Source organism: Tetrao urogallus (genome assembly GCF_951394365.1).
Source record: "Tetrao urogallus genome assembly, chromosome: 17".
NCBI classification, from domain to species: Eukaryota; Metazoa; Chordata; class Aves; order Galliformes; family Phasianidae; genus Tetrao; species Tetrao urogallus.
In genome coordinates, this window is record NC_136830.1 from 6,256,782 (window position 1) to 6,270,958 (window position 14,177).

Sequence of the window (14,177 nt, forward strand, 5' to 3'; positions counted from 1 at the left end):
TTGAGTTTTAAGGGCTCTTAAAGGCCATCTGCTCCCACTGCCTGCAGTGCACAGGAATACCCACAGCTCCAGCAGTGCTCACAGCCCCGTCCTCTGACCGTGGCTGTGTGCAGGGATGGAGCACCACCAGCTCTCTGGGCACCCTGAGCCTTGCCTCACCACCCCATCGTAAACAACTTCTTTCTTATATCCAAATCTAAATCTCCCCTCTTTTAGTCTGAAACCATTTTCCCTTGTCTTATAACAACAGACAGTGCTGAAGAGTCCATCCCTTTCTTATAACCCTACCCTGGCTGGTTCTGCTTCAGTCCCACAGTTGAGGGCTCTCTGCAGCTTATAGCTTTGAGTTTCCCCCTGCCAGGCCAGGTGTGGGTGGGACAAGCCGAGCACAAGCACATGTGTGTCCTTTGTGAGCAGCTTCTGGGCTGTGCTGTAAGCGGATTGCAGAGCGGTCTTGGCAAGAGATCAGGAGCCGTGGTTGCCTTTGTGCCAATGCCCATTTGTTTGTTTTGGCTTTGGAAGAGGCAAGGTGAGGCGTTACTTAGGAAGCAGTGCCTGAGCCCAGCTGGGTCCTCGCTGTGATGGCTTGCATGTCAGTGCTGACTTTGCGCTGCACCATCTGCAGCTGCACACCGTTCAGTCCCAGCAGCTCTGTGCTTGTGCTTGGCTGCTGCCAGGCGTGTCCTGAGACCGCAGTAAAGATGTGGGACCTTTTCCTGCATAAATAGGAGATAAGGTTTTTGAAATCAGGACAAGGTGACACGGTTTCAAACTGAAAGAGGGGAGATTTAGACTGGGTAGAAGAAAAAAGTTGTTTGCACTGAGGGCGGTGAGGCACTGCACAGTGAGGTGGTGGTGCCCCATCCCTGGGGACACCTGGTGCTCCGAGCACCGATGGAGCCGTGGACCGGCCCAGGTTGGGGCGCTTCCGGAAGCAGCTGCTTTCCTTGGAGGAGGAAATACAAACTAACAACAGACGGAGCCCCGCGCTCACAGCCCCATCCCAGGCCGCACCGCCCCGCTGCCCGGTGACGTCTGCGTCAGCCAATCGGTGCCGAGCGGGGCAGAGGGCCGTTTAACCGGTGAGCGGCAACCGCCTCACCCAATCGGCTCGCGGAACGGCTCCCTGCTGGCCAATAGGAGAAGGGGGGCGGGGGCGAAGGGGGCGGGCGCGAAGAGGCCGGTAGGAAGCGCGGGGCCGGGCCCGGTGTCGGCGGGTTGTGGTGCGTGGTGTGCGGGGCCGTTTGGTCGTTAACTCCTGCCGGGCCGCTTCCCTCATCGCTTTTTCGCCTCCCTGCTCCGCTGCGGTGAGCAGGGCTCTCCTTGCCGTCCCCGGGAGGCGCAGACTGTTCCGGTCCGGAGCTGAAAGAAGGAGCCGCCGGCCGCCGCTGAGGCGCGGTGCCCCGGGAAGGATCGCTGAGCGCGAAGTGCCGTGCCAGGCAGAGCTCCGGGGCGGCTGCTGGGAGCGCAGCCGTTGGGGGCGGCTCCCCAGCAAGCAGAAGTGAAACTGCCTGTGTTGTCACTTTCGATTCCCGAGCGGAGCGCGGCCATGGCTGCAGTCACGGAGGTGCAGACCCAGCTGTGTAGCAACTGGTAAGGGCCGAGACCTGGCGGCGGGATGGGGTGGGTGATAACATCGCCTTGGGGTGCTACGAAATGTTAGAAGCTATGAGTCAACGAACAACTCTCTCTAGAAATGGTTGGGTTTTTCTTCCCCTCCCCCTTTCCCCCTTCTCCAAGTATTAATGGGTTATAACGAAGTTTTCCCAACCATTACTTGAGTTCCTGAATTACCAGGCAGCTACCACAGCAGTCCAATAAAAACAAAAGCTTGATTTGCAGTGAGGTAGACACGGAGGATGTGATTCAAAGCTTTTCTTGACACACGTTTTGAGGAGGCAGGGATGTAAAAATAGTCAGTATGTACATGTTGATGTGGCAGTTGTGTCTCTTTGATAAGCTAGCTCTCTTCAGGAGCTCCAGCATTGGTCATATGTCTACTGATAATGATGTGGTTTTCAGAAGTTGCATATTAAATATAAGCAGCTGAACACACATTTTTTTTTCTAAGAGAGACACTGAAATCTGAACAGTTTCTTTCAGTGTTAGTCTGGTTTATTTGCCAGAAGTACATGCAGTTCACACGCTGCTGCTGGATCACACTGCTTGGCCAGGTGTTCACTTCCTGGTACTTGCATTGTTTTTACTTTGTGGCAGGGAAGGACACAAAGCAATAGGCAGTGAAGGTAAAGATCCAGCATAACAGAGTTGGTTATTTGGTTTTTCCAAGCAGAGTAGTGCTGGACTGTGCTAGAGCCAAGTTGTTTTGGGGAGGAAATTTTTATTTTTTCAGATAAGTCTGTTGAAGTTGATGATAACTTGTGTATGCTGTTATATTTTTCTTTCACATGAAGAAATGGATCAACCTTGTACTTTCAGGCTGCCTTAAGATAAATTGTGAGCTCTGCAATATATATAGATTGCACTGTGACTACATAGGAACACTGGTTGGGCTTGTCTTTTCTTTGTCTCTTCTCTTTCCTTGGCTCTCTAAACAGGAAAATCGTAGAAAGCCTTCTTAGCAGTTTTTCTTTAAAAACAATTACTTAAAATTGTTGTCAGGTTGTTTTCTGAGAAGTGATCTCTGTGATTTTCTTATAGCAAAAAGGATATTCCTGCTGCTAACTTCACCATTCACGAAATCCACTGTAGCAGAAATCTTGAAGTCTGCCATTACTGCAATGAATCAGTCCCAAAGGCTGAGATGAAGAACCACGTTGATTCTGAACATGTGCAGGTGATGGCAACACTTCTCCCCTAAAGTTGCTGATTTCTGTGACATCTGATCTAATGAGGTCTGTTTATTGTAGGTTACCTGCAAGTGCAGTATGAAGGTTGAAAAAAGCCTCTTGGAGGATCACGAGGTTGGTGTACCTTATATTTATACACACTTGGGAGATTCTGCATGGTATTTCCAAGTGCTGTTCCTTGAGTCCTTCTGTCAGCCAAGACCTGGATTCCAGTCTGCATCCCTTTTATTTAATGCTTTCTAAATTCAAGTTCTCTGAAAGAAGTTGTGGGAAACTGCTTGCTCAAGCCTTCCTATCAAAGCATTATCTATTATAATTAGTAATTTGATTCTTGTTAGTGATCAAGATGAAAAGTGGCAAAGGACCTCAGAAGTACAGAATACAGTTATTAACTTAAAAAAAATATATATCCATTCATGTTATTCATTTTTGTATCTGCTGCTATTGTTATGAGTTTTAATAACTTGTGTCCAAACAGACATCTTTAAAAAACCTTGTGAAATAAACTACCCTGGAGCACAGAGGGATTTTTTGGATTCCAGAATGCAGTTCTCTGCTGCCACAGCCAACCTTGTTATAAATTCCTTTATTTATTTTCCTTGGGGCTCAGTGAAAGACTCTGGAAGTGCCATGCAGATCTGCTTATTGATGAGGAAATAAACAGTTTTTTCTTTGAAGATACACCCAGTCCAAAACACTGCAAGTAGTTTATGCTGAAAGTTTGTGAAGTACTTGTGTTTACAAAGTGGTGATGTGTTATTGCAGCATCTTCAATTGTAACAAGTATTATATATGTATTTAGCTTCAGTGTAGGGTGAAGAGCGAGTGGAAAATGTGCTGCAAGTCTGCTCCCTGGTATAGCACATACTAATATGTCTTTTAGCAGTGCCTAAATGTGGCTGTGAAGAATGCTTCTTAAAAACTAACTTTAAGAAGCACTGTGTGAACCAGCTGTTAAAGCATTACAGATGTAAAAGGAATGTTTTGGACACTGGTAGTGCTTCAGCTGACAGCTTTCTGACTACACAGGTTACACAATGTATCGTTCTTATCTTTCTTGTATAGTATTTTATTTCAGGCTGCTCTTCAGTGTAGCTTTGTATCTCGCTAGAGAAACAATAGCAAGCTCAACTTAAGTGAAGTGAGAACCTCCATCTACCTTTGCCTCCGTCTTCTGTGTGTGAAGAATAATCCCTTCTTCTTTTTTTAGACACTGGCGTGCCCTTTGCGTCCTGCAGTCTGCCAGCACTGTGACATCCAGCTTACTTTCAATAAGCTTCAGGATCATGAAAGTTACTGTGGAGCTAGGACTGAGATGTGCAGTGGTTGTGGCCTTAATGTAATGGTAAAAGATCTAAAGGAGCATCCCCAAGTCTGTGGGAAAGAGGTGAAGCGAGTAAACAAAACAGTGCCTCGCTTTGAGGGAGAGGGTGCAGGTCTGCATGCCCTGCGCGACATTAGAAACCAGCTAAGATCAGATAACCGTGCTGGGCCTTTGTGGAGGATGCCCAGGGCACTAGAAAGGCAGATCTATAGCGGCTGCGTAGGAGACGGAGCACTTAAGGACATGAGCAGAAGAAATGTTTCGAGAACACAAAGAAATCAAAATCAAGGTAAGGTAGAGGTGAAAGTAATAACTCATTTTGAATCTAATGTTAGCCGAGTGATCCAACTAAAAGATTTATGTGGAACTGACTAAGAAAAGCTTAGAGGCAATAAGTGTGGCACTATGTGGAACAGGTCTGCGAAAGTATGAACCTAAATGGAGAACTGCTGAGGGAGCTGGTGTGACGAAAGCCCAGCACGTTGCCTGTGCTCTCACCTCAACAAGTATCTACCTTAAAAAGGACACTGGAATTATTTGCTCACTTCAAATTCTTTTGATTTTTACTTAGCAACTCCACTCTTCCTTTAAGTAGAAGGCTAGGTAAGATCTGTACGTGGTTCACATATGTAGTGCTGAGCATTTCTGCAGTAACAGCCTGCCTGGACATAGCTGAGACTATTATAAACACCCTGCTTGCTCATAAGCCTCTAATCTCCCACCTCCACGTGCAGAGGGTCGTGTCACATTTAAGACATGCCCTTTCCATGAGCTCTGTGCTGAACGTGTGTCTGCTTTCTGTTGGGGGCCACTTGAAGGGTTTGACACTGCAAAGTACTACATTACAGTCTTTGCCATAAAAGACTGCCTGGCTTGCAGAAATAACTTCTGGGGTTAGTTAATGAAGCTAAATGCTTGGAGAACTGTAACTTGTCCACTTGTACTGAATTCTAAAGAATGTTCATAATAAGATTTTCATACATGTGTAAGTTTTCTTTAAAGTTCTCATATAATTGAGAGGAATGAAATGCTGGAGGTATTTGAAATATGCCAGCATGGGGAGGAGTTAGCCCTCCTCTAGACATCATCAGTTCAATCTTGGGCCCTGTTTTGAAGCTGTGTTTTTTGTTGTTGCTGTTGTTGTTTGCTTGTTTTTATGTATAACTCTACTACCAGGAAATATTTCGTCATCTTCTTCTGTATGTGTATAATCCCCATTTGTCAATGTAGTATCATTAAAAGAAATTAGTTTTCCTACTCATATATTAAAGAGTCAAGGCTGAAAAGTTCCAGCCTTCAGGAAGGAGTAGATGACAGTATTAGAATTGAACCTTGTTCATAAGGTAGGATACAGAACTTCTTTACTTGATAATGCTTGTATAAGAGGAACAACTTTTTCTTTTCTTTTTCTCCTCTTTTTTGTTGTTACAAACAAAAATAGGATGAATGTTTTCCTTCTTCCCAATTTGATACAGGGAGTTTCCTAGGCTTTGAAATAATGAACTCCACGAGTGTCCACATGTGAAACCCTCTTGGTGAACTAGAATAATGTGCTTAAGTAATTGTTGTAGGTTTAACATTACCTAAAATTTATATTCATCTTTTGAAGAGTATGGACTGGAGCAGCTGGAGAGAAATAAAAGCACTAACTCACTTTATGAAGAGCAGAATGCCAATTTAGACCACATGTTGGCTCTTAGCCTTCAGAATGAGAATAATCCTCGCAATAATACTGCAGCAGAGATTCACAGGGACGCCTGGGAAAACCACTATGCCAAAGAGTTTGTGCCATCTTCCTTTCCCAATGAAACAGACAACTCAAATACCTTTCCATATGACTCTTTACTGTCTTTGAACACTTCAAACCACATGAAATGTAAGTATAAGTGCTGGTTGTTTTTTTTAAGTTTGAGAGAGAAAGAGGATTCTTGGATTCAGAGTGTCAAAGGTCATCTAAGTAGATCAAAGTGAAGCTCTTTGAGACTCCCTCTAAATAATTGTTAAATAATTAATAATAGCTTAGGCATGCCATTTCTTCCTTAAAATTTGTCTTCTGTTCCCTCAAAAAAAAACAGTAATACCACTTTGAACAGAAGTAAAGCAAGACGGCAGGGGAGAAAGGATTAGAAGGTGTAGTGGAGCTCTGACCTTGATATGTTCATCCAGAAAGTCTTTTCAACTCATAACTGTTTAGAACGACACGAGGATAAGTACTGATATTATTCCAGGGATGAAAAAATGCCTTCAGCTCTAAATGAAACACTGGTGTACCTTTAGAAACAAAAAACACTGTGCTCATCAGTGGTTTGGGATTTGTAACAACAAACTTCCTTCCTGCCTTCCCATCATGTTTATTCAATGTCTGCAAGAGACCTGAAGTGTCAATTTAACTTGAAAGGGAAAATGGTACGAAGGGATTTATCTGAGACTTTAATAGGCTTTTGTACCAAACCATTGACCCCAAAACATTGTTCTCTCTCTGGGTGATATGGATTTACTTGCAAAACTCAACAAGTGGGATTACAGTAACTATTACCTTAGCTTTTGCTCTGGGTGCTGTTCTGTGCTACAGAACAGGAGTTGACTGCTTAGCAATTTTGAATCTAAGTTGATCCAAATGCAGCCAGGCTCTTTATGGTAGAGGATATAACCATTATTGCTTTGCAGGTGATGAGATCATGTTGCCGTGTGAGTTTTGTGAGGAGCTCTACCCTGCTGAAGATCTGATTCTTCATCAGGTTTAGTACCTCTTTGTATTGTATCTAGGAGCTTGAAGTTAAGACTTGTTTGTTACTGTGACCAAACAAAGGTGCAGTGTTTGCTCAGTGATACAGTTAAAATCTAGTAATTTTATCTTTGCTCAGCATTGATTTTAAAACTGGTGTGTGCTAAATGAGATAGCTGACTTTTCTGTGTCACTTGCTTAACAGACAGGTTGTAACCCAGCAAGTGCCTTTGCCTCCTTCAGTAAAAGAAGTTCTCTGGATCCACAAAAACATGACAGTCTGCATGATGTTGGGTACAACAGCTGTAGCTCTGATTATTCATCCTGGTACCCAGCTGTCCAGGAAGAAGGAAACATTATCATTCCCTGTGAATTTTGTGGCATCCAACTAGAAGAGGAGATACTTTTTCATCATCAGGTAATAAACAGAGCTCAATCTGTGCTGTTACGTCTAGTTCAAGAAGTTTGCCAAGTTCTGTGTTCTGCTGGAGTGGAACCCCTGTAACTGTTCCCTCTATCAGACCTTCCTAAATAAACTCTATTGGTAACAGCTAAGCTGTTGTGGTATGCTGGGGCTCCTAGTGGGGAAAAAAAGAACAATTGCTTTAAAAGTTCTTCAGTGAAAACTAAAGAAAGGGCCATGAGATTACACAATATGAATGCTTGGTTTACATGTTGGAGTCACACTGAAACCAGGCTGTGTGAATCACAGCTGAGGTGGGAGTGGAGCACAAAGCTGTAACCTGTGTAGGTAAGGGAAGAGGTAGGCAACTGCTGTCAGGGTGATACTGGGAACCTGATCAGTCTTACAGTGACAGTAGTTCAGGGCTGCTTGCCACATGCTTGACACTTGCTCTGTAGTGATCTCTATGTGTGAGGCAGAACACTGTTTGTTGGTTGGCTGGCAGCAGTACCCCAGGTGCAGGGTGGCTGTGTTTAGCAGCTCTGGCTGGTGATGGCAGTTCCATTTCTTTCCTTAGGGCCTGTGATAGTAAGTAACTATTCCTAGGTTGTGTGTGTAAGAGAAAGTGGGGGTCAGCGAGCCAGTATCTGCCTCTTCTAAAAAACAAATCCCTAATAACCTTAATCTTCTTGAAGGGCAATGCTCTGCAATGTTTTTACAAGAATAAATTTGAATGGCTGTCATTCAATACTCAAATTAATGGTTTGCTGTAGGATCAGTGTGACTTGCGCCCAGCCACAGCCAACCCAGCAGACAACTTTCCATCACAGCAGCCACCATCTCCTCGAGACAACAGAGAGAGAAGAGAATCACCAGAGCTGGCTCGGAGGCGAATCAGGCATCAAGGTGTGGGCAAAATAGACTTGGTGTGTTGCTTTCCTTTTCACTTGCAGGGACATTGTTTGCGTTCCGAGCTGAATAGATGTTCTTAGCCTTTTCTGTCTCCAAAATGTAAGCATTCTACCTTCTACCATTGTTCTAGTTCTGTGCAAGAAAGAGTAAATGTCTGAAATACAGTATCCTGAGAAATTTCTTTTTTGAAGTCCTATACTGCTTGAATGGAAGTTAGGTGTGGTTCTATCTGGATGGATGTTGTGTTTACTTTCCTATTAAGTTCCCCTTTGTTTTTTTCCCTCAGGAGATGTTTCTCCTCGGTGCACAGAAGGCTTCAGGCAGCAGAGGCTCAGTTGTCCTGCTCGAGGAAACAGGGCACTGAGTAATGCAGCAAATGGCAGGAATGCACCACTGACCTCTTCTGGTACCGTGAGAACTGGTGATGCCCTGAACTCCAGAGGGAAGCCGAGGAAGGTGGCTGGTAATGAGGGAAGGCTGAAGAACAGAGGTGCAGGTGAACCTGCTGGTGGGGCAACACCACGTGTGAGACCTACTCAGAACCTCCATTCAGAAACCTTCACGTCCAGCTTGTCCAGAACTTCTCCAGTCCAACCAAGGTACTGCCTTTCTTGCTGAGGTGCGGCCTTTAGTGTCCAGTGGCTGCTCTAGGCCTGCCCTAAACAGTGAGGGAACTGCAATTGCTGCTGCAAAGGCAGAAATCATAGTGCCTTCATGACTCAACACTTACTTTCTTTGCTGTTTAATCTACCTTGAATTATCACTAGGCTGAATCACATGTGGTCTTTTTTTGAATCTACTGTACATGTGTGTTACTGAAATGCCTAAGGGCAATTGAGCAGAGGGGTCAGCTCTTCTGCTACAACAATAACTGCCTTCAGATTCAGAAGAATGCAGGGCTTCCTCCTAGAGCTTCTAAACTTCTCATGTGGAGGGACTGCTTATTCAGCAGTGACAGGGCTGGAGACAGTAGACTTGCTTCATCTGAAAGCATCCCTGCTTTTCTTCTACAGCATCAGAAGTGAAGGAGGAAGGAATCCAGGGATGTCAGATGTTCCAGTTGGCTTCAGGAACAGGAAGGTGAAGGTAAGGCAGCCAGAACCTGATAGGAGGTTGGTGCTTTGCTCTACGTTCTGCACTGCTTCAGAGTACAACAGATAGCTCTTCTGTCTTTCAGTGTATAAATGTTAGAAAGCGTTTAGGTGCTCCTGAATTGTTTGCTGCTTGCTTGGCTCATTCTGCTGGATGGGATTGCTTAGGAAGAGCAAATGTTTCCTAGCAGTTAGCCCTCCAGTCGCTGCCTAGGTGAGATGGATACGTTTGCCTGGTTTTGTGATGACTGTTGCTGGGATGATGAGCTACTTGCAGTCCTTCCTGCTTCAGCAAGGTTTTTATCAATGGTTTTTTAGCTAATAACTTTTGAAAGCAGCTTTTTTTTTTTTTTTTTTTTTTTAATCCCCCCTCCTTTTTAGGCAAAGCCCCAGGGTCCTGAGTCTGGCTATCCAGAGGAAGAGTGATCCACCACATATGAAAAACTTACTTAGCACTCTACGCGCTCCACTATGCACTCTAGTACTTATTTATCCGAACGCAAGTAATTGCTATATTGCCATGTCATTGAAAACTTTATATGAATTCAAATTTTTATGGGCAGTGATCATTTTATATATGTATTTTTCAATTTGTGAGTGTATACTACAGGTTTCTACTTCTGTGATCAACACTAGCAACTTCCTAAAATATGTATTTGCTCATATGCTTCTCCTTAGGGAACCACATCATCCCTGTTTCCATACTAGCTTTTTGCAGCATCCACTGAAGAGAATTTCTTTTGTCATACTCACCTCTAGGCATGTTTCCTGCTTGCACAGTGCTAGTTATTCTGAAGGCAGCAATGCTATGAAGAAAAGCAAAGCAAGCTCTCAGCCAGGATGAGGTGGGGGACAAGGGGGAAGCAGTATCTTGTCAGAGCCCTCTGTGCAACGCTCTGTGCTGGTGTATTGGGGAACACCCAGTGCTGTGAGGGGGGCTGGTCTGTGGGCACATTGAATCTAGCTGTTTGGAGTAGTGAGCAGCTAGAAGAGGGGGACAGAGTGCTACTGCTACCTTGCAGCTTCCTCTTGTACTGTAGCAGCTCTGGACGGACCCCACAGCACAGAAGGCAGCTGCACATTCCAGTTTGTTACCTGAAGGGCTGAGGGCAGGGGGGATCATGACTTCTTTAGTGGATGAGCTCTAATCCCAGGATTGTGTGGTAAAATGCTTTTTAATGCTGTATTAGTCAATGCTTTTTAAAACTCCTTGTAATAAATTTACCTAATGTTATCCCGAAACACCGCGCACTGAAAATCTTAATTTAAGTGGTATTACACCCTCACAGAGCATCTGCAAACCCTTCTGCAGTAAGTTTTATCACCACAGGCTTAACGATGCCCATTCATCCATTTATGTCCTATGAGTATTATCTGCAGGGCTTTGTCAACGTGCTTTAGGAGAGCTGCTAGCATCCCTTCTGTTTGGCACAGCATAAGGGAGTTGGCGATGCACAGACTGCAGTAGGCAGGCCTTAGAAAATAGCTTTAGTCTGAAGCCCACAGTCATTAACTGTGCACAGCAGTTGGTAGTAGCAGCAGTAATTAGGTGCTGCTGTAGGGCAGGGCAGCAGTAGCATGCAAGAGAGAGGACTAAAGGTGGCTGAAGTGGTCTCAGTTCTAAAACAAAGACATGTTATGAACGCTTCCACCACCTGTAAGCATTTATTTATACAGGAGAAAGGTATTAAAAACAGGTGGTAACCAACCTTGCACTGGCATTTCTGGTGAAAACTGCTAAGATAAAGGAAGCTAAGCTGGCTCTTCTGTTGTGTGAGAAAGGTTATAGGGTGCCTTGGTTCAAACAGCAGGAAGAAAGGAAAAAAACTATGGAGCTGACACCATGTACAGCACTATTCCTCATGCTTAAGAAATAATGCAAACTATCTCAACTAAGAGAAGTATTCGCAATCATTTTACTTTACCTTTTGTACAAAATACTTACATTTCTGGTGAAAGTAAATACAAATTACAGTGAATTAACCTATAAAAGTGGACTTCAAAGCAGAAAGCCTACAACCTCATTTCTAGTAGTTCTAATCCTCATCATGAAGGCAGCATCATCATTGGAGGATTACTTTAATTTCCAGCCCCAAATAAGGACACAATACAGCTAGAGGGATGTTAAGAATCTCCTTTATGCAAGTGTACACTGTATGGCCAAGAGCACTTAACAGGTTAATGCTGTGTACGGTACCAAGATGGACACACACCAAGCTAGAACTAATACCCAGCTTCAGAGTTTTTCCATTGTTTAGTATAACTTTACATTCTGAGTATATATAAAAAAATCACAAACCAATCTTTGTTTTGACAAACAAGCCTATTACAGACAATCTCAAGTTCATTTAAAGCACAAGAAAGTAATGATGATTAGAAAAGCTTTAATTAAAAGGCCATTTGTGCTACGGTTAAACCACTGCAGCACTTCCCTCCTAGTAACTTAAAAACAAAGAACTTGTCCTCTTGAAGGGTTTACACCATTCTTCAGAAAAAAAACAGAGTCAGTGAAGGTTATTTATTCATGTGACAATTTTCCTGTATAAGAAGCTTCATTTACACAGCAAGGTGTAAACAGCATTGATTAAGTTTGTTATTTGTATTCATAAATAATTAATTGTAATAAATACGTATCAAGTAACTTTACAGCAGACTTTTCAGGGCCAAGATGCAGATATGTTCCTTTCAAATGTGCTCTTTGGAAGGAGAAGACAGACAATAGCAGCAGTTATCTTACAGCTGTAATCAGAGCCTTGGGAACCATTGGCATACCGAGTTCTCAAACACCTGCACGTGAGGTATTTGCAAGTCCACTTGAAGTACTGAGGGCCTGAAATGGGAGATTTAAAACCAACACAGAAATTGCAATTCAATCATCAGAAAGAAACTCCAAACATCTCATTGTCAGCAACAACAGTTCTGTCGTGAAAGTCAGATGATGCTCTTCACAATTCATTGTGGCACCTGCCTGAGAATGCACATCTGAAATGGGAGCAAAATAGCTCCAGCCATTTGTTCTGCTCAGTTTTCCCCTTGATCACCATAAGCTCAGTGTGTTTGTCTTTATTCTGAATAATTTCTCAGCTACATGTATGCTTCTACCAGGAAATGGACAAGATTCAGGAGTAAATATTCTTACATGTATCTGTTCCTTTGAAAAGGGACATACGCCATAGAAGGGAACACAGCTTTCCTAACCACAGGAGTTGGAGACTCTGTATGCCATCAACTATCCTACAACTGTTGCACACACATTTTTCCATTCGCTCACAGAAGAACAAGAATGTACACACTTGTTTAGGCTTTTTCTCTCTTACTCGCACATTATCTTCCCAGTACCACACACTCATCATTCCCAATATTCACAGTAATGTACAATAAATACAGCTTTTTCAATTCCCATTACCACTGACAAGTCAAATTAGTGTATGCTGTCTTCTAAAGAGACAAATAATACCCACCTTGAAGCACAGTTACACACACACCATCATCAACCTCTCATGTGGTTGATGTGCACCAAGCACATCGGAAGAAAAATAAATAACTTGTAGCTCAGTACTGGCACTTAACTTACATATAGCACCGAGCCGAGTAGCACAGCAGTAATTTCAGTATGTTCTCTTCAGTTCCTCAGCACGCAGGTAATTCTCACTTGGGTCTGGCTCGACGTGATTAACAAAGCAATGCCTTAATTTTAAATGCACCCATAAAGTGCAACGCTGTTTTTACATGAGCAAAGGTAGATGTGCATGTTGATGGGCTGTTTTGGAACCACTGCAGAACACAGCTGGTGACACACCGAAGCTTCGAGAACCGTTCTCTCTCCATAACCTACCAAGATCTGTGATTATACAATAGAAGCTCTACCTTCCAAACAAGCAACTTTGTGCCTTGCCCCTCACCTCATACTCCTTTCAAGTGTCACGTTTCTAGGATAACTAGCTCTCAGAGATCAATCACTTTTGAGTACAAATGAGTTAAGAGTTTCACTCAGTGCTCATCAGGCCACCCTGCAGTACTGTGTCCAGCTCTGGTCTCCATAAGTCACAACAGATGAGGACGGACTGAAAGGGTGCAAAGTTGGTCCACAAAGACCATCAGAGGGCTGAAGATCCTGCCTTAGAGGACAGCCCAAAGGAGTCAGGTCTTCTCACCCCAGAGGAGACTCAGGCAGGACCTCTCCACTATGCCAGTACTGAAAGGGTGGCTGTAGAGAGGTGGAGGCTCTCTCCTCAGAAGCAGCCACATGGAGAGGGCTGGGACAACAGGTACAAGCTGCACTGTGAGAGGTTTCATCTTGATACGAGAAAAGAATATTTCACAGTGAGAACAATCACTCACTGGTACAACTTCCCCCAAGGCACAGCAGCATCCTCAGCAGTGGATGGCCAGGGCACAGGACATCTCAGCCAGGCTCCCCGTCCCCGCAGCAGGGCAGGAGGTTCCTCCAACCTGGGCTGCTCCGAGTCTGACTGTGATTCTCCGATTATTCTGAAAGCTTGTTTGGAAAGAGGATAAAGTCACAGACTGTAAGCTCATATCTTAAGCCATACAGAGAGAAGCCATTTTGTTTCTGCTAATATTTTAATTACAATGAAGAAATTATTTGTTACTAAGCAAAGCAGACATTCAAGAACATCTAGGGCAAGAACGCCGCTGAGTTATGTTCCTTTTCATGGTTCTTTCACTTATAAACTTTCCTAATCAGAAGAGTCAAGCTGAAACCCCACGTGAATTGTGGCAGCTACCTGTGTGCTTGCTTAAAGTTAAAAAGTTACAAGAAAAATGGTGGAAATGTAAACATGCATTTTGGCAGCGTGTTTTCTGCTCTAAAACCCAAGAAGTGCCAGAAGCCCTGCGTGTCCTGCAGCTGGGAGAGAGGCAGCGCTGTGCCCAGCTCTGGCTGGCAGCC

At 44.0% G+C, this 14,177-nt stretch overlaps 1 protein-coding gene across 1 annotated transcript; it reads left to right on the top strand.

Moving 5' to 3' along the window:
* Positions 1-1,549: 1,549 nt before the first annotated feature.
* On the top strand, positions 1,550-9,691 carry TRAFD1 (TRAF-type zinc finger domain containing 1; the record flags this gene model as incomplete). The annotated part of the gene is made up of 11 exons (XM_079543823.1): positions 1,550-1,593; positions 2,662-2,797; positions 2,871-2,924; positions 4,021-4,423; positions 5,744-6,010; positions 6,802-6,872; positions 7,065-7,277; positions 8,036-8,168; positions 8,461-8,773; positions 9,188-9,260; positions 9,647-9,691. The coding sequence occupies 11 exons, from the start codon at positions 1,550-1,552 to the stop codon at positions 9,689-9,691; spliced, it is 1,752 nt and encodes a 583-aa protein (XP_079399949.1).
* Positions 9,692-14,177: the final 4,486 nt, after the last annotated feature.